This window comes from Desmodus rotundus, chromosome 5 (genome assembly GCF_022682495.2).
Source record: "Desmodus rotundus isolate HL8 chromosome 5, HLdesRot8A.1, whole genome shotgun sequence".
Lineage (NCBI taxonomy): Eukaryota > Metazoa > Chordata > Mammalia > Chiroptera > Phyllostomidae > Desmodus > Desmodus rotundus.
This window is the reverse complement of record NC_071391.1, coordinates 64500110-64525614: the sequence shown is the minus strand read 5'-3', so window position 1 is coordinate 64525614 and position 25505 is coordinate 64500110. Positions and strand designations below refer to the sequence as shown.

Sequence of the window (25505 nt, the reverse complement as noted above, 5' to 3'; positions counted from 1 at the left end):
ATCTATGAATATACCATAACATTTCCACAAATAACTAAATTTGAATTTTGACATATTTTTGATAAAGTATATTTGCTATAGAACTTAAAATTAAAAAATTTTGAAATGTTCTTTACCACATTACAAAATAAAATTAAGAAAATAAAAAATGAAGCAGCATTAATATCCACTGTAAAATATTTACTGAGAGCCTTCTCTAATGAAGATGTTTGGCAATGCATGAAGAAACCTATGAAGGTTTGAACTTTTTACTCTGCTAGAATGTGCCAGTACCGATACACAATTTAAGACAATAATCAGAGAGTATCTGTTTAATTATTAAAACAGAAGGCCATCCATTACCCTTTTGAATATACCCAAATAAAAACTTTGATAAAAAGATATACATATTATAAAAATGATGCCTTAAGGAAATTACTACATTCCAATTCTAGAATGACATATTTTCCTTATCATTGTGCGTCTCAGACAGTAAAGCATTAGTTATGTCACTTCAATGCAGAAACAAATGTTTAATCCTTCAGTTAGCTTGACAATCATTTGTCCAAAAATTACCAACACTTGTTTCTTATTTTTCTCTCTCAATAATACTAAATGTAAGTCAATATACCCATTTTCACATATTTTGTTATCAGATTCCCGAAATACAGAAATTACATTATTGTTAGGTTCTTTTTGTGACCAGGTAAGATTTAAACAAATTTGTGACAACATGGATGGACCATGAGGACATTATGTTAAGTGATATAAGTCAGAGAGCAAAAGACAAATACCGTATGAGTGATGAACTTATAATGTGAACTATACACTAAAAAAAAAAAACAAACCCACAACCTCAAAAACCAAACTCATAAATACAGAGAACAGATTGGTGGTTGCCAGAGGTGGGAGTGCAGGGTAGACAAAATGGGTGAAGGTAGTCAAAGGTCCAAGCTTCCAGTTATAAAATTATAAGTCCTGGTATGTAATGTATAGCATAGTGACTATAGTTAATAATCCTGTATTGTATACTTGAAAGTCATTAAAAATGTAGATCTTATAAGATCTCATCATAAAAAAATGTTTTTGTAACTATGTGAGGTGATAGATGTTAACTAGAATTATTTTGGTGATCAGTTTGTAATATATACATATATAGAATCATTATGTTGTATAATTGAAACTAATGTTATATCTCAATTTAAAAAGACTACATCAGCATGAAATGTAATAAAAATATGTTTACCACACTTGGCTTTGAAAATATAGTTTTGAAATATTATTGTGAAATTAGCCAAGACAAACTTGTTTTCCTTTCTTAAGGACTAAAACTACTCCAGCTTTATAAATTACAGACTAAACCAAGGCTGCTCAGGTGGCATTTTACATCACCATCATTAGTTCACAAGCACAACATGAAGCTAATGTCCTCAAGGTTTTTCTTAATAGAAGAATGTAGTCAGCCAGTATGTGGCCAGTATATTCTTACAGTTTCAGATGAGATTCAGGCTGCTAATCTCAATGTGTTGGGTACTGCACTTATTTACACAAAGAGGTATTAAATAGGGACGCGGTGACAATTATAGAAAGCTTTCACTTCCTAATATATACCTAGAGGATTTTTTCTTTTTTAATGAGAATGTGTTAAGTAATTTAAGAAGCACACATATACAATAATGCTGTTAAAAATATATCTGAATATGTATCCTTATGTTGTATTTGGTTTGGATGAAATTAACATTAGATAAAAAATTTAGTAGAACAAAGGTTTTTTTAAGGCATGATAGGAATATATTCTGAATTTTTCTACACAAGTTGACTTGCCCTTGAAGCTGCCATCATTAGTAATTAGAAGAGAAAGCTGAAAAGTATGTCCAGAAATATCAGTTATTGTTATAAAATATAGCTTCCCTAGATACTGTGAGGTTAGTGATTCAAATTAGATTAGAACCAAGTTAAAATATATACTAAAATATATAATATACTAAAATATATAACATATATATTATACTAAAATAGATAATATACATATAAGACCTCTCTGTAAATGTTACGTGACTTTCCCAAAGTAATGCAAATAACTAACAGATCTAAATCTAAAACAAGGTTTATACCAATGTCCTTTTCCCAGATTGCATATTACTGGTTCTTCTTAAAACATACTCTTCCAATAAACTACTCCCAGGGAGCTGAATTTAGCTAACTTTCAGACAAAAAAACAGGCTTCCAATCAATTTAAGAAGCTGTGGAAATGATTTAGTTTACTCTACCGGCTGGATACTTTATTAGTACTGCAATTCTATCCCTATTTTTGATTCTTTATAAGACTTTAAAAGTGCCTTTTCATTTTCCATGTTTTTGTCCAGTAATAGGCCCAGCATATTATTGAATCCTTGCTAATTTAAATATCAGTCAAGATGAGAGGTTTTGTGAAAGGACAAAACCACTGGGCTTATCACATATGACCTATTAATATTATATTAACAAGGTCAGTGGTAAAATATTTTAAAATAAGAAAATCATAAAACTGATTTTTAATAACCATAAAGAAATGTTCTCAGCTATGACCGTAGAGCCTAAAACCAAGACAGCCATAGCAGATGATCAGGAAAAAAACTAAACTACATGAATGACACAGCATCTTCAACATGAGCTACATAGGAGCTACACCGGTAATTCTGAAACGGTATTGCAAACATACACAATCAGTAAATCTGATGTGATACTATTATTCTTTTAATAATAGCTAACAGTTATTGAGTTCTGATTATATACTAGGTACAGTGTTAAGTGCTTTGCATGTGTTATCTTAAGCAAATTACTTAATCTAAGCATCAGTTTTCTCATCTACAGAACAGGGATAACACTGTCTACTTAACAGAACGGTCATTGGAAAAAGTTATATAATTAGCATAATTTTAAAATAAAGGTAGCAATTACTATGCTGGCAACTACAAAAATGCTAGTATAGGAAACAATTGTTTAACTAATTATAATCTTCTGCTAACCAGGAAAGTCTCCTAGGAGAGGTAAAACAAGCAAGCATAAGTGGGGGAAAAAAAAAAAGACTAAATTTATGATATCTAGTAACTTTATAAGTAAAATAACATGAGTGACCTTTTGATTCTACATCAATAACAATAAAATGGGCATTTTGAATAATGGGTCAACATTTTAAATGGAGGTCAGTAATAAAATGAATTCCCTTTATTTAATTTGGGTTAGTGGTTGTCTTGGGATGCCAATAATAGCAGTTTTTCTGGTCTAGAATCTGTTCTGTTACTAAACAATTTTTAAATTGTACTTTTGGGATCCCAGCAGTGAAGTTACTGCCCCATCTCCCGCCATAGCCTTACAGTTAGCCTAAGCTTACATTTCAAGTTCAGAGTACACTTGAAGCCTTAACTTGATTACACTACATATAACACAATGACTGCATATACATTGTTCTACTTTAAACAAACACTTAGAATGATAATACACAAGGGGAAAAAAAATAATTAAGAGAAAAGAAACAAGGTGAGAAAAACAGCTTTAAAATCACTAAGACCAAAAGCATTGCATTGGGGAAAAAAATTTCATATATGCTTATGAAGACATTAGTAATAAATGGGAAATAAATGTTCTTTTTCATATTATTTGTTTAACACTTCAGCTTCATCCCTGACTTTGATTTTCACCCCACTCTAGGCCAAAAGCTTTACTTACATCCACCACTTACAGGATTTGGTTTGTTAGCTTCTTCAAGAAGCCTTCCCTGATACTTTCAAGGCTGCGTTACATAGTTCTCCTAGGAAATTTCATAGTGCATCATCCTAATACATTATTTATCGCACTGTATTAGTATCATCCCGTTTATTTTTTATTTATTATCTCTCATAGTAGTGCCTAAATAGCAATTATTAAAGATGTGTTATGCAATGATATGCCTGAGTTTTAAATCTCTTACAATACTAAAAGTTTCAGAAAAAGTTTCAGAAAAAGTCAGTTTCTGCTTCAAAAAATTTCAAAAGAATATTGAAAAGAAAAATACGGACTATGTATAGTATAAAATGTTTTATCACATACTTTATGTTTTACAGAATACCAACTCTGCTTTAAGTAAACCAAGAAGTGAATCTGTTTATGAACTGTATTAATAGTAAATGAGTTTCACCACTCTCACTAAATATACACTGAATTATATATTTAAACACCAAGCCTGAAAGGGCACCAAATTCTTAGCCTACCCACAATCCTCAGTCTTGACCCTGATCCCAGTGCACAGCACTAACACATAGCAGGCTGAAATAAATAATCTGTTAAATCAATGAACCAAAAAAAAAGTTTTAAAGCATGTGACTGATATCTTGTTACATTATTTTCATTACCTGCATACTCATAAAACCAAGCCAGGCACTTCTTGCTTGAAAAATGTTCCTCTCCACTTATTAGTCTACCAGGGGGTTGGGATCTGCAATAGCTTAGAAAACACACAAATGCCTAAGAATTTATCATCTCAACTTTTAGTGAAAAACTAAGTTCAACATGAACTATGTCAATTCAAACTAAACCCAAGTTTTTTTGTTTTGTTTTTTTTTTAACAGCTTGTGTTACGGGGAAAATAGTGTAGTTAAATATTTGCAATTTAATACAGTAGTCCATACATAAAAACTTGTAGCTAACAAAACACCCAAATTCTACTTTGCTCACTATCAAATTCCAAAAATAGCAGCAAAAATTATTTCCCCACATTTCAAAAGACCACACAGAAGTCCAACCTAATGGTCTCAGTGTAGAACTGGTAGTTGGGAAAGTATTAATCTTTAAAATGATTCTTCTGAATTCCATGTAATTTATACTTGTATATAATAGACATACATTTGAAAACAAAATCTTGCAAAGTATATTTTAACAATCTGTCAGTATTTCAAAATAAAATTACATATTTACAGTTGTTTATCATCTACCAAGATTAAATAGCTATTTAATGGTAAAAGATGATTTAAGACCTAAGGGTATAATTAAATTCCACCAATTAAAAAGAACAAAAAAGCCCCGAAAAGATAACATTAGTACAAATAATTGGGCCAAGGTCTTTAATCCAATTCTATTTATCTTTTCCATAAAGCCATTTAAAGCTGAAAAGTTCATAAATTGCCTTTAGGATATAACGAACTTCCGAGAATCGTTTCTCCACGACCTCAAATAGTGACACTATACCACAATGACATAGAAATGCTGTCACTTCTGCAACTGAGCACTGCAATGTAAATGAGGGAACCATATTTAAAGGTTTAAGTCGATAGCAAAGTATCACCTGAGTTCTACTGACTGCTCAGCTATTTCAAAGTGTTTAATTTAAATAACTATATGCTTAAGGTCTCTAAAATTTTATCTACCTCACATTTTAAGCAGATCTTTAGGGAGAGTTCTAGCATTATCTCCCCTTTATAACGCCAGCTAGTCTTCTTTTAATGGTAGCACCTGAAGTTGTCATACCAAGTGCCAACCACAGATACAATCAAAGACACTCCATAAGGAGATTTCAAAAATCCACTTCTCACACCTAAATGGCAGTAATTTTCTGCAGCATACAATGTTGCTGTGAGGCCTCAATGACATGCTACAACGGGATCAAAGAGCTCTATCTACAGCTCTGCTTTGTTTTCTTTTTCTCCAAGAAGACAGAGTACAGTAGCTCTCAATTATTAATATTTATGCTGAGAGCTAATAGTATCCTGAATACTGGAAAATAAAACCCATGGAGGGCCTTCCCAACTCGGCACAGAGGGACGTGGCGCAGGTGGAGGCACTACACTTCCAGAAAATGGGCCCCGGAGATTTAAAACAACAACTGCCTGGGTCCTCCAGGTTAGACTACGAAGTCTGGAGGCCAATTAGAACACGCGGAGCTTTCCTTTCTATCATTCCCACGGCAGCTGTCAGGTCAAGATACCTCCCGTCCCGCTCCTTTCTTCACGCTCTACAAAGCAACTCTAAAAGTGACCCTTCGCGGATCTGTTCGGGGAGAAGGCAGAGGAGGGGTTAAGGGAGTAGGGTGAGGGGAAAGCGCAATTTACGTGCGCATTCCTGGTTCCCCACCCGCCAGGGCACGCAGGCTCTAACGCGAGGCGACCCGGCTCGTCCCTCCAGGCGCCAGGGAGCACACGCACCGAACACGAGGTGGAGTCCGACGCAGACACTCGCGGTGCTCTGCGTCCACCACGTAGCTCTACCCGGGGTGCGGGGTGGTCACCTCTCCCCAGCTCCAGCCTCTGAGACCCAGCCCCCCTCCTTCTCCTCTAGCCATCCAGCAGAGGAGGAAAGATTGAAGGGTGGGGGAAGGAGGTACCTGGAGATTTTACACTTTTTGAGGCCTCCGTCTTCCGCTACTGCTGCTGCCACCCCAGAGGATTTTCTCTTCTTCTTCACCGGCATCTTCCGCCCTCCCCGGCAGGGCGGGCAGGGGAGCCGGGGAAGGGGGTTGCTGTCCGCTGAAGACTCCTCAGTGCTGGCACCCGGTTCACAGAGACAGCAGCAAGCGTAGGAGCAAAGTCTCCAGCCCGTACCACAGCGGCCCAGCCCGGCGTCCGGCCGCTGCTAGGTCTCCTCCTCCTTCTCTCTTCTGGGCAGGGCGGGTCACTTCTCGCCGGTGGACACTGCAGCTTGGTCACACCGGGAAGGGAGAAAGCGGACAGCGCGACACCTCCACCACACTCCCAGAGCTACGGGCTCAGTCTGACCCGGATGCACCCGGCCAAGGGCCGGAAGTGACACTACCAGAGTCGGTCGCCGGGAGGGGCGTGGCTCCGGTTGCAACTAACTAGCCGGCTCCTAGACAGGAGGATGCTGTGTACCTGCCAGGGGTGGAGAAATCGGATTTTGTTGGCCATTTGATTGCCTTTGTTGGTAACCACTAACAGTCTACAGTTGGCCTTAACAATAACCTGGTACAGTAAACCAAGTTAAACTTCTGAACCTTTCCAGAAGCTAACGTGAGGTAGCCTCACGTTAATTGTTACCCACCCCTTAAAAATGCACATTTTCTTTATGCGCCACGATCAGCCCTCCACTCTCACACCCATTCCTCGTCGTCCCTGACGCTTGCCCTTATTAAAACCTAGCTTTACCATTTCTCACCTCTCAAATAAGAGACAGTAGGTGGTTGCTGACCTAGTAAAAAAAAAAATTGGAGAACGTTTCTAAGGGGTCTTCCTCCAAGCTTTATTACCCAAAACATTTGTAATCACTCCTTCATTTCAGTGAAAGTATTTTTTTATAAATAAAGATTGTTGCGTGTAAAGATTATATAATAAAAAGTCGCTTTTGTCAATATTTAAGTTCATATCTGTAAACCAAAGTGTGATTGTAGAGGACGAAAAGTTTCTTTAAATTCAGTAACAGTCTATGTGGCTCTAGTTAGATGACCTCCATCTTGGTGCTCTCATTTGTCCAGTCAGAATTCCCTATTTCTTTAGTGCCATTAATTAGTTCACATGGACATATGACCTAAACCAGGTGGATCAGTCAGTGCCAGTGACATGAAACTGAACCATCAAGAAGCAACTTATTTCCTATGGACTTGAACCTGAGAGGATGTTGGAGAATGAAGCCAAAACTCAGACGAGACCAGAATCAAGCAGAAAGGGAGAAAAAAAACAATACATGATTTTATCATATAGTGCCTGAATCCATGATATGACCTGAAAATGCCAGTTACATGAGCCATTAAACTCACTATTTTGCTTATGCAGTATTCTGTTATCACCAAAAGAATGTTGTTCCTGAATGCTGTAATTCTTCAACTCAAAAATGTATGAGGCCAAAACATCAAATCTGAATAAGATCAAGTCTCAAAAAAAAAAAACCACCATCTGTAAATACGAACAGAGGAACATGTTAACACTCAATGCAATCAGTAAGATCCAGACTGTCAGAAAATCTTCAAGAAAAATGATCCAGATTATGCAACAAATTACCGTATTTTGCCATGTATAATGTGCTCCCGTGTATAATATGTACCCATGATTTTGGCCCAAACTTTCAGGAAAAATGTCTTTAATTTTTTACTTCAATTTCTTATTTATTTATATTTAGATACTTGCTTTTTATTTTATAAAAGAATTTTATTTTTGTATTTTATAATAATTTTAAAGATTTACACTTTTAATGTATAAGCATAAGCCAAAGAATTAAAAACATTTATATAGATACAAAATAAGTACTACTCATGTATAATGCATACTCGTTTCCCTCAAAAATTTGGGCAAAAAAGTGTGCATTATATACAGCAAAATATGGTAGGAAAAGAAAGAAATTTTTTATCAATCATTTTCCATATGTAATTCTTATTTGAATCTAGAGCCAAACAATTTGAACAACATTATGACACTGACAGGACAATTAGAAATTTGAACACTAGCTGAATATTTGATGAAATTCTAAAACAAAGTTATTTTTAGGACAATGTATTTAGGCAATACTTAGGGACCAGGATGGGATGGTAATTGAGAGGGAAGACTGCTAAGAGACACAGTGAACTATTTTGGATAAAAGACATATCTATGTCTTGACTGAGGTGGTGTATATACCTGTCAAAGCTCATTGAACTGTACAACAACAATATACACCCTTATTATACATTATTACTCAGTAAAATTGATACAAAAAAGTGCAAACCAAAATAAAACAAAAAATAAGACAGTATCAGAAACAACAAGGCTTATTTCTTCAAGTCAGCTATAAAAGCTAAATATCCCTTTTCAAAAACAGAACAAAAGAAATGGAATGAAATCTAAATGATGAAGACAAAGACCTCAGAGGACAATGTTCAAGGGATATCCTTCCAGAGAGCAGAATTAAGGCTGAATCAAAGGGTAAGGACCCTTTATAATGCCTGTGTAGCAGGATACCAGCATTGCTATGACCCAATTGACTATTGTGTATCTTCCATTCTTTTCTAAATAGGAATATTTATTGTGATTATCATGTCCCTCCTCCACTATCAATTATATGAGAGTGGAGATCAGATAATTAATTCTTTCTTAGTTCGTAGGCCACCAGACCATAAAGAACCACTTCCAGAGATAAAGAAGAAGACCCTACCACACATGAAGATTCTGGAGATTCGGCTGAATGCAGTGACTGAATGCAGTAACTGAACACAGTGACTGAAAGTAGGATAAGAGCCTACTTGTACATATAGAATTCTCTGGAGAAAAGGTAAAAGGCTGGGTCTATGTATGGTATTCATTCCTTTAGTTTGTTATTCAAACAATATTTAATGATCACTTAAAATAAACCAGGAACTGTTTTTGTTTAGGGATAAAAAAGGCAGGCATGAAACCTGCATTCATGAAGTTCACAGTCCAGAGGGGGAAGTATACACAGCCCACTTGCATTTGAGAGAACTTTGTGAACAAAGAATAGGGTCAATCATCTATGCTTGTTAACGATAATAAAGGGATAGTGATTTCCTTTATTATAGGTAACACACATAACTTCCTTTATCCTTCATCTTATCCTACTGTTACAGAGAAGGATGTAGAAAAAGTGATTAAATAATATTCATCTATAACAGCAGCAAGCATATATTTATGCCAAATAGGGCAGAAGGCATAAGGACTGAGACTGAGCCATAGTTTTGCCATCTATTTGACATGTTGATTATACATGCATCCCTCAGCATTGGGGGCTACGGAATGAAGCTATGAAAAAGATCCTTTAAAATAGGAGTATCTGTATCAAAGCAGCCAAATATAGTGCCCTAAAGTGTGTTGATTGATATAGTCCATACATAGTTCATATTTTAACACCTCTTTAAAATAGGGCATTTCCACTTGCCAGAAAAACAAGGAACACAGAAATTCAGTGATTTGTGAAATGCCACGTTATTGTGGTCCTCAATTTATACAAATACATCCCAGACCATACATTAACATTGATTTTCAAAACAACCCTGTAGGTCAAAATTTTGTAAAATATTTCCATACATGTAAACCCTGAGAAAGACAACTCTTAAGAAAAGGGATGTTAAAATAGGACCTTCTGTTTCTGATCATCAGCAAAGCTCACTGAAACTCCTAGTGTTTTAGAGAGGCCCAAGAGTTCAGGACTATGTAACACATGCCATGTACCCCTTACCTCCTAAGCAGTGTGCTAGAGCACATCTATTGCAGCCTGACTGGCTGTGGTTCACTCTGGTACCCAGACTGAGGGAGTGGCCACTCTCTGTAACATTACTTGTTACCATGATGAAGGGAAAGGAAAAAACATGGTGAGCCCTATGCTGGCTGTTAAAGGTTCTGTCCTGAAATGACAAAATATCACATTTTAAGTCATACATCTGAGTTCCTCGGGATAGGAATGAATCATTCTCCTGCAGAGAGAGAGGCACTAAAAAGATATGGGATTGGAAGGAAATTTAATTCAGGATCCAGGAAAGAGTGAATTCACAGAGTAATTTTAAAGGGGCCGGAGGGAAAACCAGAAGATTGGTATCTGCTTATACCTCACATTGACACATGGTAGTTTCCAAAGATGGTCACAACGATATCTCTCAACCCACTTGTTCTTCTAGAACCTTACCACTCCTACTTAATAAATGGAGTAATCATTATCATCTTCATAATCACCCTTTATCATCAATATTGGTTCACTAATTGTGAAGAATGTACCCTCCTAATATAAGATGTTAATAATAGGGGAAGTTGGGTGTGAAATATGTGGGAACTTTCTGTATTATCACTGCAACTTTTCTGTAAAACTAAAATTCTTCTAAAATAAAGTTTATTTTTAACAAGTCAAAGTGAACAGAAATAAAAATTTAAAAATAATAGAGTACAGGAAGAAAGGGGCTAATAACTCAAGAAAGCTACCTTGATATTCATAAAATTTTGGATGTGGGATCACTGGTAGAAAGCACTGTCTTGTCTATCAAGTAGCCAAAAGCAAAGCACTTTCAACTTGAAACTTACCAGAAGCACTAAGAATTAATTTTCAGGGGGGAATTAGTGCTGGACACCTGATTTGCTTTCCAGTACATGAATATGTACCCCAAATGAAGAAAAATAGCTCACCAAATCAAATTACTACTGGAAAAGCGTGTGCTGTGTTGATGACCTGCTACAGAGGAAAACTGTCTTTGGATGAGTGGTAGAGAAGACCAAAAATGAGTACAGGCAGGTTGTGTTTAGGTATGTTCTTACAAGCATTTGCATATTTTTAAGCTTAGATGGGTGGTGGTCACACTTTCCAAAACAATATGGAAAAGATGGCATAGTGGAATTAGTTTCTTAAAATGAGAACCATCATTGGGCTGATGGATGCCTTTTTAAGTTTTGCAATCTTGAATAAAACATTTATCATGTGACTCAGTTTAATCATCTGTATAATAAAACATATGCCTTATCTAGACACGGCAGCATGGCATTGTTGAAAAAATAGGAACAAATGTGCCTGTGTTATCAAACTACTAAGGAGTACATAATTACTTATCAGCTGGAGTCCTTGAGTCATACCCTATAAAAATAAAGTTCTTCTGGCCTAGAAAGGGGATTTATTTAAGGTTACTCACAGGATCAAAGGATGGGATTGCAAAGAAGGAGACATGTAATTCATCTATTTCCACCCAAATTCTGCTAATGGGTCTTTCCCTTCATATCATCACCACCTTTATTGAATGTCAATGACCCTGTCTATATTTTTAGGGAAATTAACCAAGTTCTAACCATTGAAAACAGGATGGTCTACACAGGGCAGTCTGCATGGGACTCGGCAAATTCTCAGGCCATAGTTAGGCAACACCTCTTTAGAAAAATCCATAGGTGACATGTGGGCAGTTACTGAAGTCCCTCGCTATTCAGCACAAAGCAGATTACTTCACATGACTGCAGCATAGGCAATGATTTCTAGAAATAGAGTGGACGATCTGCAAATAGTCTCATTTACTTGGCACCTACACGGCTGTGGTCACTGGCAATGGCAGTTTTCGTGTTTCTTAATGCTGAGTCTGCTCTTCTCCATGTGTTCCTTGCAGATCTACTCCCTCCATCTACAGCTTCACAGAGATCTCTGCCAAGTTTGAGCCCTATCCAACTCTTGAACCCCTTCCTCGCCAAGATGATCTTCAGTTGTTATGGCATAAACTCTATGCTCTGCTTCTTTCAGGGCCTGTACTTTTAATTTGCAAGAATCTTCTTGTCTCTAAAGTAAATACGGCTCATGAGAATAAAAAATTTTGGCGTTCCATTGCATTTTTTTAATATCATGGGGTTTCAAAGCATATTTTTAAATTAAAAAAACTAAACATCAACTATTTTTCATTTCTGATTTTACAGTCAATTCTTGAGGCAATGAAAATGACACTGGCTATTAAGGTCATGAGCCAGAATGTGCAGGAAAGAAAACCACACAAATTTTTTCAAGGTATTTTCTATCAGCTAAGCAACAAGACAATTCTCAGTCTTCACTGAACCTTCCACATTCTGTATGCAGCTAGAGCTTCCATCTGCACATCCTTCTGGTAAACTTACACCTAGGACCAGCTGCATAATTTGTGGGGCCCTGAGAAAAGTGAAAATGCCGAGTCCTTTGTTCAAAAATGATTTAATGACCTGTGAGAGCAGAAGACCATTAAACCCAGTGCAGGGTTCTTCTAAGCATGGGGCCCTCCAGACTGCACGGTCATGAAGCCAGCCCCGCACACACCTTAAAAGCAAGCCAAGGCCTGGACGACCTACAGTTTCATTCAATGGAGCTCCAGGCTTCTGTGTCAGAGTGCTTATGTTGTAAAAGTCATTATTTCATGTTTCAGAGATACAGATTACATTTCTCACCCTATCTTGCAATCAGGAATTGCCATAACAAGGTCCTATGTAATCAATCAGCCAGATTCAAAATAAACCAGGAGGGAATCCTGTCATTCTAGGGGATAGTGGAGCCACAGAATAGAAGAGGTCTAGATCCCTGAATCATCACATGGAAGATTGCCTGCCAAATACTATGCTGAACTGAAGGAAATGAAGGAAAGGAAAAAAATACAATTCTATTATGTAAAACCACTGAAATTTTGGGGTTATTGTTAACATTTGCCATACTGTGACTGTGTGTCAGGACTAGGCTATGTTAAAATAACAAATGGCACCAAAATCTCAGTATCTTACAACAAAAGTTTGCAGCTTATCTATGGTATGCCATCCAGAAGGCTGTGCCCATAGCTCCTCGGGGAACTAGACTTCATCATGACTTATGCTTCAGCTTCCATGATCATCACGGCAGTGGGACTGCAACCATGATTATACACTGACTTTTAAGGTGGCTGTGTATATGTGATACATCACTTCTACTTACGTTTCAAAGATCCTAAGTCAAATGGTCATGCCTATCTTTAAAGAGAGCAAAAAAGCGCAACCCTATGTGCCAATAAAGAGGAAATTCAGACATATTTTGTAAATGACAGTAATGAGTACCACATGAATACAGATGTTGGTTTTTTGAAGAGAATGCTATCATACAGAAACTTAAAATATGTTCTATAAAGTAAGTAGTCAGGCAGCAAAAAAACAAAAACAAAAAAACACATTAGCAGGCTGATTAGCTAGAGACCTCGGTAAAATACTTAGTAAACCTGTTCCCCATGAGAAGTAGAAGGTAGACCATAACATAACTCTATTTGAAGTAGATGGAGGGAGGGTAACTGTGTGAAGTGATGCAATCTTTTTGCCATCCAAACTCACTGTTTCAGATAGCCTCAAGGCAGCCACCACTAAGTGGAGAGAGGCATTTGTATGAGGAAGAAAAGAAATAAATCATTCTTAAGAATTATATATAGGAAAAACTAGAAGGTGAAGTTTAGAATTTGAAACTAAAAGCAAATGTATCAGAAAGCCTACTAAGTTTTTAAGGGAATTGTATTGTTAATGAAACTATCGGCCTGATCTAAAAAAGACTGAGCAATCATCAAACTCCCAGAGCTTCCCCAGCAGAAAACCCAGGTTAACTTATCTTTGGTTTATAGGTTGTACCTTGGGGACCCACATTTGAACCTGATGGAAAGGTCTGTGTATCACATGGAGATGATTCACTGACTTCATAGCCCCACTCCTGACAAGTACACTAGACGCGTGATAGGAAAAACTTTCATTGGTTTCAGTGAATATGTTTCTTAATGGTGTACATTTTCAAATATCATATTTGTTAGATATCTTCAGGGATCAAAGAGGCCAAGGCAATGCATGAAAAATGGGAATTGTAACTTGGCCTCTTTTCCTTTAAATTTATCCTGAGCTACCCTGTTGAATATAGTGACACTGCCAATTTTTTGATGTTCTATTCTCATGGCAACAGGCTATGATATCATAAGGTTATTTTATCATATAAGTTATCCAAAAAAAGATGCTAGGCTGTAAAGCAGAAAGCTCTGATGTTACTCAACAATCATTTTACATAAACAAAAATAGAAACAGAAACAGAAAGACTCAAAATAAAAGTTTATGTGAACATTTTTATTAATAGTTGCCAAGGTATTAAAAAAGCTTTCTTTTAGCTCTTGACATCAGTGGTTACGTATTTTTTAAAAATACTATTAAAAAGCATTCAGTTACAAGACTCCTGCAAATAAAAGGTAAGCTAGAACATGAACAGAGTAAAGAAAGCGGCCTCAAAGCATCTAAAAGAATAATCCTCATCACGATAAAGGGAAAAATTACCTACTAATATGTTTTGAAAAAAACTTCATACTGAGAACCCAGCATACTTCATTACACTGAAAGGCATAACTAGAAGCACTGTATGAGACAAATTATCATCACGTAATTTGGTACAGGTGCAATGCATTAGGACAGCATTCTGTAAAGCATTGTCACAAACTCACAAGCCTACAGGGTCTGGTAGGTTATGTAAGGTAGTGAAATGGCCTGGATATAGGACAGTGCAGCGGGTGAGAACAAGTGCTATCTGTAGCAGTCTGGATGGGATAGGTTAAGCCAGAGCAACACAGAAGCCAATAGTTCAGTTGTTGAAGACAAAATTTGTTTAATTTGTTCACACTACATGTGGTCAAGGACCAGCTGGGAACTCTGTTCTGTCATTAGAGCAGTCACTATGTAGAACATTACTGGTTACTATGCCAGATGAAAAGTATAGCTTACTTTGCTTAGTCCAAGCAGAATTTTTTTAATTTGAAAGGTATTAGAAGATATGCTAGTCATTAAGACTGTTTTCAGATATTCTAGAGCACAAGGTATTTACCTGCTCACCTGCAGTTATACTGACCATGTGACTTGCCTGGCCAGTAAAATGTAAATAGAACTGACGTGCAGAAACTAAGAGCCAGTTAAGTCCTTTGCCACATGGTTTCTTTTCCCTCAATACCAATAAGACATACTGTCAATTTAAAAAATTATGACTATTCAACAGAACTCTTATAACAAGTAACTGTAAGAACTTTCATTTTACAAGAAGTATAAAACATCACAAAACTATACTAAAAAACATTCTCCCAAGACTGGTGTTCTCTTTATTTTAAGATAGAGCAGGTGCAGAGTACTGTCTCCGTCATACCTCTTGCAATCCTCACGATTCACAGACTAAGGTCAAGGAATAGAACATTGTTAGCACCCCAGAAGCTCATTCCCCATCTTAATACAACTTCCCCCACATTCCCATTCCTAATCACGACTTCCTCCCTCTTCCCAGAGGCAACTATATGACTTTTATGGTAATCACTTCATCTTTTAAAAATACTTTTTATTGTTTAAGTATGTATCCTCAAACAATATAGCTTAGTTTCTGCACATTTTTGAATTTTACATGAATAGAATGTGTTCTTCTATGTCTGTTTTCTTCCATCAACACATACTTTTAAAAATCATTCACCGTGTAGTACACTGGTTTTGTTTCTGTATAGTATTCCACTGTATGAATATTTTATAATGTATTTATCTATTCTACCTTTGGTGGACATTTTGGTGTTTCCAGTTTGGGACTTTTAAAAGCAATACCGTTATGAACATTCTTTTAGGTGCATTTTAGTTTATAAGTACATGAAATAGAGTGAAATTTCTGGATCACAGGATATATTTATTTATGTATTTATTTTATTAGTTATTTTTAGGGAGAAGAAAGGAAGAATGAGAGGGAGAGGAATGTCGATGTGAAAGGGAAACATAGATCCACTGCCTCTCATACATGTTCCGACTGGGGATCGAACCGTAACCCAGGCACGTGCCCTGACTGGGAATTGAACCAGGGACCTTTCGCTTTATAGACAACGCCCAACAAACTGAGCCACACCAGTTAGGGCAGTATATATTTATTTATGACCTCACTTAATAATTTACACACTACCAATAGTATATGAGAGTTCCTACAGTTCCATATCCATGTGTTATCTTCACAGCACTTATTGCTACCTGAACATTTGTTTACTTGTTTAATGTCCATCTTTCCCCAGGGTAGACTGTAACCTCCATATGAGCAGAGACTGTGTCGATCTTGCCCACTATTTTACGCCTCGCACCTAGAACAGTGTCTGGAACAGTGCTTGACATACAACAGGGGCTGACCAAGTATTTGTTGAATTACTAAATGAATAAATGAAAATTCCAGCTCATTAGTAATTTCAGCCAGGGCTAAGAAGAAAGACAACTGGCCTTGCTTGGTGACTCCAAAAATACTTATTATGTTATGTAATAAAAAATGGATATATAATAACTGTTTGGAAACTGTATATATACAAAGAACAAAAGTAGAAGAAAGCAATACAAAACTTAGAAATATTTGTCTTCAAGGCACTAAAGAGTTTTATTCTCCCTTCTCCCCACTTCACCTGTTATATATTTTCCAAAATTTCTTCAATAAATTTCACTTTTGTGAAAAAACGTTAAACTTTAAAATATGTAATTATAATGACAAAGAATGAACTGCTGATATATAGAATAACATGGATGAATCTCATGGAAAAAAAGGTGGAGTAAAAGAGTATTATGCCATTTATCTGAAATTTAGAAACAGGCAGAACTGGCGTGTGGTGACAGAGATAAGACTAGCGGTTACTCCTGTGGGGATCCAGACTGGGAGGGAGCATGATGGAGCTATCCAGGGTGACGGAAATGTTCTGTGTTCTGTCCTACGCGATAGTTACCTAAGAGGGGTACATATGTAGAAAATTCATCAAGCTATAAATTTAAGATTTGTATACTCTAATTGTACATAAATTATACTTCAATTTTAAAACCAGGGACAAACATGTAAATGAAGAATGGATAGGAACAAAAATTAAAATGAATTTTTTGAATTTCTAATGTTTTGCGCAAAATTAATGATTTTTAATTTTTAATTAAAAAAATAATAATAGAGGCCCAGAAAGCTTCTTAAGGGTGTTAGTCAAGAAAGCAGTACTAGATTTGTAAATCAAATTCCCCATACCATGTAGAAGCAAAACCTTCTTATGACAGTTTCTGAGTCTTTTAGCTTTCTTCTTCTTCAGAGCCCCTCATATTTTGCAGCATGAGACATATTGTACATTTAGAATATGTTTGGAAGTAAACTAACAGGTGAGTATGTAGCAGAGCTTTTCTCATTCTAAGCAAATTTGAATTTTCCAAAATCAGTGACAACAGTACTGTTCTCAGCAACAGAATTGCTGAGAGGACTCACTTAGAAAAGGAAATATATGCCAGGTGGCTAATATGTTAGAAAAAATTTTCCCTTTTACTCAGTTCCTTTTAGGAATAGGATATTCTATATTTAACACTGGCAGACATCAAATAAAGTATTTACAAATAGCCTAAGGGTTATTTTAGCAAATTCATTTGCCATTACATGCTCCTGCTGCCAGATCAGAAAATTAATATCCTTCAGAGATAAGCACCAACTGTTATATAAGAACTGGAAAACAAAAATTACTCAGATTAAATGCATATGCCACTATTTACCATTACATAAGGGAGGTGTGGAAGAAATAATGTAAGTGTAGGGTGGTAAGTACTCAAAAACTGCTCAGTGCACTAGAGTAAGCCAGTTTTCTCCCTTGATTCAGTTAGTATTTCCTCATTCATGTTTATCTCTGGAATTTGCACCAACAGAAAAGTTCTTTCAAAAACTGAACAAAGAAATACCTCAGATTACTTAACCTGGCAGTGTTCCCCTGTTGGCTTCATTATAAAAAGCTGTGTATTATTAAGTCCTCAGAAGAAGCTTACAATCTAGTGGAGATAAAAAGGTACACATGAAGACTTTAAATAACAATGAAAGGCAGTATATAGATAAATTCTAAAGTGAGTTGTGCAGGGGAGAACTATAATGCTCTTCTAAGAAAAATCAGTGTGGATAGAATTAATTCAAAAAGACTTTACTGAAGAGATGGAACTTCAGGGAAGCCTCTAAAAAAAAAGATTTGAATATGTGGAGAGCAAAGGGCTTTCTAGGTCTCCAGACAAAGAGATGCACAGATTTGGAACCAGAAATTTACAAGTTCTATTTTGAAAACCAATATGGAGACCAGCCTAGTTATGGGGTTTGTGGACATTAGATCAGATTTAGTCATTAGATCTGGGAATAAATAAGCCCACTGGTCCGTTTCCAAAGTACTGAAGACAGGGCTCAAGGGCTTCCTGCATCTATTACCATAGCAGACAAAACTATGACATGTTTTGCCAATTTCTAGTTTTTATGATAACATTAAATTAATGGTATTTCTCAAGATTCAATTCAATTAACTGACATGCTTAAGGGGATATAGGGAGGATAGAGGATCCTTCAGGCAGAAGAAAGTAATGTGCAAAGTCACTAAGACAGAAGAAGCTTGTAAAATTCAAAGAACTTTAATAGGTATATAACAAGTTAATACAGTAGAATTAAAATCTCAGCCTTTGAAGCCAGACAAAGGTTTAAGTCTTGGTTTTGCCACTTACTGCCTTACTTGCTCTGTGACTTGGGCAAATTGCTTAACCTCTCTCTCTGTGCCTCAGTTTTCTCTATTGTAAAATAGAGATATTAATAGTTCCTATCTTATAAAGTTTTTGAGAGGACAAAGTGACACAGTGTATGTACAGGACTTAGCATAATGCCCAACACATGGTAAGTGTTCAAGCAATGATAACCTTTACTGTTACTGTATTTAAGGCCGAGGTGCACAGAGTGTAATCATCCTTGTTGGCCTTGTTAAGAATCCTGGACTTCATTCCAAAAACAATGGAAGTCCCTGAAATAGTTTTAATCAGACATTTGTTTTTTTAAATATTTACTTATAAGAAATCCCAAAGAAAAAATTTACTACTAACAAAAGTTTTGCTTTCTTTGAGAGATAGGCCCCTGTCTTTCTCTTAGACAAGATTCTGTGTGTAACTACATATTCTTTCACTGTGACAGTCAGGAAGCTTAGAGCCAAATCTGAAGCTCTTGGGCCTAATTGTCTGACATATAGGTCCCTTTCCCCCACCTTTAGTGATTGTTTCCTACCGTTCTATATATTTTCTGAGTCACTTCTTTATTCTTATTTACGTTTTAGAATTATTGTTTCTGTATTATTCTCCTTTAAAGGTGTGCCAGCCACTTACGGAATAAAACGCAATCTAATTACCAAACAAAAATGAAGGGCATACACAGCACAGCCTCGTATGCCTCAGTCCTGCACTGCAGATGCAGTCCCAACACGTCGCCCACTCACTCTTTTGCAGTAAACCTGATTAGATGGAGCAAGAAAACCAGATGGCACAGGAAACCTCTCTCTATGCAAAGAGCGAGCAGCCGAGGAGAGTGGAAAGACCTAAGACCCTTCCTGAATTCACAGGGCAATTCAGGCGGTCAGTGCCAGCCTCAGAAGAGGACCTGTAAGTAAGTGTCAAGGTCCTGGGAAGTTATGTACAGGATCAGGTTAGAGGGGTTTTTTTGTATATAGATGTTTTATCCCAAAAGTACCTCACCTTCTTCATACCCTTCGTCACATCACTGTACTAGTTTTTCAGCTCATGAAACCAACCAACCCCTTTGTTGCTTCACTTGTCTCCCTCCTGAACAAGGATCCCATCGTCAGCCATTTCAACTCTCACCTCTTGGGCCACAGCAACTTCTAGATGCGTCTGTCTGTTCTCCTACCATTCCAATCCCCAACCTGCGTCATTCAGATTCTCTACTTTTCCTCCCCCTGGGTTGGACATCACTCCTGACTCTGAGTCTATCATGAATTTCCTCATTGCTAGTTATCAATGCTTTTATTCATCCCTTGACTAACATATGACCACCACCGGCTGCTCTAAACCTTTCCCCCCACACTACAGTGTCCAATGTACTGCTCTCTCCTGATGTCTCATCTGCTACATTACAGAATGGACCAAATCTATTCTGTAAGAACAAATGCATCTTCCTTCTTGTTTCACTCCGAAGTGCCTTTGTAGCAAAGTGCTACTTGGTTTTCAGAATACTGCATTCTCTAGGTTTTCTTCTCTGACTCCTTTGCTGGTTCTTCCTCTTTCCCCAATCCTTTAGTGTTTGAGTGCTTCAGAGATCAGACATTGATATCTTCCCTAAACATACTCACTATTTAGGTGGTGTCATCTGTCAAAAAATCCCACTGATTCTACTTTCAAAACATTGTAAGTCTGACCACTTAGCACTAGGTATGGAGTACTACTACCCTGGTCTAAGCCATCCTCATCTCTCAAGTGGACAACAGCCTCCTACCTTGTTTCCCTGTTTCCACCCTAGCTCACTACAATCTATTCTCAGCACAGAAGCCAGAAGGATGTTTTTAAATGTTAAATTAGAGGCAATCACTTCTTTGCTCAAACACTGCTAATGGTTCCCTAATTTTATTCAAGGTAAGAGCCAAAGTCCTTACAATGGCCTGCAAAGCCCCCAAATCTGCCCCATTCCTGTCTCCCATTTACCTTTCTGACTTTATCTCCTATTATTCTTTCTCCTTGCTCACTCTTGCTCTTCCCTCTTGCTTGCTTCTCTCTAGCCATACTGACCTCCCTGCTATTCTCTGAACACACCAAACACACTGCCGCCTCAGGACCTTTCCTCTCTCTGGGTCACCTTCTTTACCCATATCTACATGACTGAGCTGGTAATCTTTGCTCAAATAACAGTGAGGCCTTCCCTGACCACTCTATCTAATAATGTAATCAACTTCCCCACTCCCCATCCCCCTTGTCCTTGCTTTATTATTTCCGCAGCACTTACTGCCATCTAATATACTACATAATTTTCTTTTTTATTTATTGTCTCTCTCTCTCTCTCTCTCGCCGCACTAATATGTAAAGTTTGTGAGAACAGGGATTTTTGTCTGTTCTCTTCATTGTGGTGTTCTTACCACACAGAACAGTGTGCGACACAGAGTTGATTTTCAATAAAGGTTTCCTGAAAGACTGACTGACTGATTGACTGAAAGAAAGAAAGAAAAGGAAAAAAGAGAAAGAACAAAAAGAAAGAAGAAAGGAGGTCCTGGCTGGTTACTCAGTTGGTTGGGGTATTGCCCCAATATGCCAAGGTGGCAGGTTCGATCTCTGGTTAGGGTACATATAAGATGCAACCAATAAATGCATAAATAAGTGGAACGACAAACTGATGTCTCTCTCCCTCACCCCTCACTTCCTCTCTCTCTCTCTAAAAATCAATAAATTTTAAAAAGAAAAAGAACACAAAGAAACTTGTCCAAAGCACAGCAACAATTACTATGGTGTAGACAATATTTCCGAACTTTATATGGAACCAAATACGACTCTGAATAGCCTCAGCAATCTTGAGAAAGGAGAGGAAAGTAGGAGGGATCACAATATCTGGTATCAAACTATACTTACAAGGCCACTGTAATCCAAACAGTCTAGTACTGGCATAAAAACAGACACATAGAACTATGGAACAAAATAGAGAGCCCAGAAATAAACTCATGTCTCTATGGTCAATTAATATTTGACAAAGGGAACATGAGTAAACAATGGAGTAAAAATAGGCTCTTCAATAAATGGTGTTGGGAGATCTGGATAGGTACATGTAAAAAAGATGAAACTAGACCAGCAACTTAGACCATACACCAAAATAAATTAAAAGTGGATAAAAGACTTACTTATAAGTCATAACACCATAAAAGTCACAGAGGAAAACATAGGCAGTAAAATTTCAGATATCCCATGCAGCAACATTTTTGCTGATACATCCTCTAGAGCAGGGGTGTCAAACTCATTTTCATGGGGGCCACATCAGCCTTGCAGTTGCCTTCAAAGGGCCAAATGTAATTTTAGGACTGTATAAATGTAACTACTCCTTAACTAGGGGTAAGGAGCTTGGCGCTGCCACTGGGTAGAAACAAGGTGCCAGGCAGGATAAAACAAGGTGGAGGGCCGGATTTGGCCTGCAGGCCTTGTGTTTGCCACCTGTGCTGTAGGGCAAGAGAAATAAAGGAAAGGAAAAACAAATGGGACTACATCAAATTAAAAAACTTCTGCTTGGCTAAAGACAACATCATCAAAATGAAAAGGGATCCAACCATATGGGAAAACATATTTGCTAATGATACCTCAGACAAGGGTTTGATCTCCAAAATATGTAAAGAACTCACACGACTCCACACCAGGAAGATGAGCAATCCAATTAAAAAAATGGGCAAAGGACCTGGACAGTCACTTCTCCAAGGACGACATACAGAGGACCCAAAGACATATGAAAAGACGCTCAGCATCACTAGCCATCAGAGAGATGCAAATTAAAACCACAATGAGATACCACCTCACACTGGTCAGAATGGCCATCATAAACCAATCAACAAACAAGTGCTGGCGAGGTTGTGGAAAAAAGGCAACCCTAGTGCACTGTTGGTGGGAATGCAGACTGCTGCAGCCACTGTGGGAAACAGTATGGAATTTCCTCAGAAAACTAAAAATGGAACTGCCTTTTGACCCAGCAATTCCACTGCTGAGATTATACCCTAAGAACCCTGAAACATCAATCCAACAGAACCTATGCACCCCAATGTTCATAGCAGCACAATTTACAGTAGTCAAGTGCTGGAAACAACGTAAGTGCCCATCAGTAAAAGAGTGGCTCAAAAAACTGTGTTACATTTACACAATGGAATACTATGCATCAGAAAGAAAGAAGGAACTCCTACTCTTCTTGACAACATGGATGGAACTAGAGAATATTATACTAAATGAAATAAGCCAGGCAGCGAAAACAAATACCATATGATCTCACCTATAAGAGGAACCTAATGATCAAAACAAACAAGCAAAATAGAACCAGAGGCGCGGAAACAAGGAACAGACTGACAGTGACCAGAGAGGAGAGTGAAGAGTGGAAAAGAAGGGAAGGGACTAGTCAAGGAACATGTATGAATGACCCATGGACATGGACAACAGGGTGTGGATTGACTGTGGGAGTGGGTGGGTGGGCGGGGCGGATATCAACAGGGGAAAAATTGGGACAATTGTAATAGAACAATAAAATATATATATGGTGTAGAGAGATCTGCTTGGCTTCAAAGCCCATACCATTCTGTTATAACATCAGTTAAGAAGCCTCTAGCTGAAAAAAAATCTTGAGAATTTAAATAAGCTCAATAAGCAGTAACATAAAGAAAAAGAAATAATTAAAGAAGCAAAGCGAACTATCTTTCCTGAACAATTAGAAAATAACTGAATCAAAACTATTTACTTAGATTTCAACTATAAATAACATTTTTTTTCAAAATCACATATGTATATGTAATTCCTTCTTTTAAAAGTAACAAAGTTAAAGATAAATTTAAAAGGACTGGAGACTTCTGCTTTTAATCAAGATGGAGTAACAAGAACTAAATTTACCCTCCTGCCTGAAACAACACTCCTCTTTCAACAAACAAAAACAGACAAAAATATACAAGACATTGGGTTATAAAACACTGAACATGAGGCAAAACAGGAGAGTGATCCCTGAGAGACAGACATAAATGAGGTGTGACCAGTGAATGCATTGAGAAAGTATGGAGGCCAAATCATAGTGAGGGGGGGACCCAGGCTGAGCCCAGCAAAGTCCTTGAGTTGAAGAGACAGAGCTGAGAGTCTAGGAATAACAAGGCGAATAGAGGCTACGAAACAGTGTATCAGAGAAGATAGACCTACACACAGAACACTCCCTTTAGCATTCAGAAGTATACTGATCTGTGTGTGTGGGAGAACTACCCAAGGCCAGACAAATAACCATCTGAGCGGATTAGAGAGAGCAGTGCTGGGTACCAGTACCAGTGCCTGCTCCTACTGGCCAGGCTAGACAAAAACAAAACCTAGACAGAATTCATTAGGCCCTGGGGAAAGTACCCCAAAGTGGGAAACAGACCTAGACTAAGCACTGTTCCCATCATAAAAGGAAGACCCGAATGGATCAAACTGTTTCCAAATAACTACACCCCACAACAAAGATAAAGATGAGTTATAAAATACAAAACTATTTGGCAAGCAAGAAGGGAAAACTGACAATGTCTGCCATCCAACAAAAGACTAGCAGGCATGTTAAAACAACAACAACAACAAAAATAACAGGAAAATATAACCAAAACTCAGAAGAAATGTCAACCATTTAAAACTGATCCAGAAGTAAGAGATGCCAGATAGGAGACATGGAAATTAAAAGTAATTAAAACTGTATTCTGTATGTTCAAAGAGCTAACTAAAGACATAGATGGTGTTTTTTTTTTTTTTAAAAAAAGGCCCCAGTCAAGTTTATGCACCCGAAAATAACAATGTCTGAGATGAAAAATAAACTGGATGAGATTAATGGCAAATTAGACATTGTAAAATAAAAGATTAGTAAACTTCTGCTAAATATATAAGGTTTTTAAAAAACACTGAAATCTCTTTAAAACATAATTGACTTTTGAGACAAAAATAACAATGCTGTACTTTGTGTTTTATAAAATAGGTGTAAGGAAAATGTTTGACAAGAACATAAAGACCAGAAAGGTAAAACAGAAGTATATTATTCTAAGGCTCTTGTACTATATATGAAGTGCTAAATATTACTTGAAAGTAGACTATAAGTTAAAGACCTGTACGTGGATATCCACTGCTGCTCATGTGCACTAACCAGAAACTGAAGCCAAGCCAAATGTCTATCAATACACGAACAGATAAACAGAGTGGGGTACATGCATATCATAGGATTTACTAATAACAAAAAATGACCTGTTAATACATACAAAAAAGTGGATGGATCTTAAAATAATTACACTGAAGGAAACCAGACAAAGAGCACAGAGCGTAGGGTTACATTTACATAAAACTCTGGAGGACACACACTAATCTGCAGAGTAGGAAAACAGATGACGATGGCCCGGTGGTGAGGTGGGATGAGATGGATTACGGAGGGCACAAAGGAACTTCTTCTTTTTCTTTTCTTTTTTTTTCTTTTTTAAGATTTTATTTATTTTTAGAGAGGGGAAGGGAGGGAGAAACAGAGGGAAAGAAACAGCAATGTGTGGTTGCCTGTCACATGCTCCCTACTGGGGACCTGGCCTGCAACCCAGGCATGTACCCTGACTGGGAATTGAACTGGAGACCCTTTGGTTT

At 37.2% G+C, this 25505-nt stretch overlaps 1 protein-coding gene across 8 annotated transcripts in view; it reads right to left on the bottom strand.

Annotated features, from left to right (window-relative positions):
- The window catches only part of DCUN1D5 (defective in cullin neddylation 1 domain containing 5), a 65524-nt gene that overhangs the window by 22680 nt on the left and 17339 nt on the right, over positions 1 to 25505 (bottom strand). Inside the window, exons 2-4 of one of the 8 annotated variants that reach the window (XM_045183564.3) lie at positions 7700 to 7835; positions 6314 to 6818; positions 4350 to 4441 (exon numbers count right to left, since the gene is read on the bottom strand). The exons of 3 other annotated variants lie outside the window; for them this stretch is intronic. In XM_045183564.3, the coding sequence (XP_045039499.1) occupies positions 4350 to 4441; positions 6314 to 6399 (178 nt within the window). In that variant the 5' untranslated portion in view covers positions 6400 to 6818; positions 7700 to 7835. Of the gene's footprint in view, positions 1 to 4349; positions 4442 to 6313; positions 6819 to 7699; positions 7836 to 25505 lie in introns of those variants that run through there. 4 more of the 8 variants (XM_024574583.4, XM_045183565.3, XM_045183570.3 and 1 more) reach the window with 4 other exon arrangements.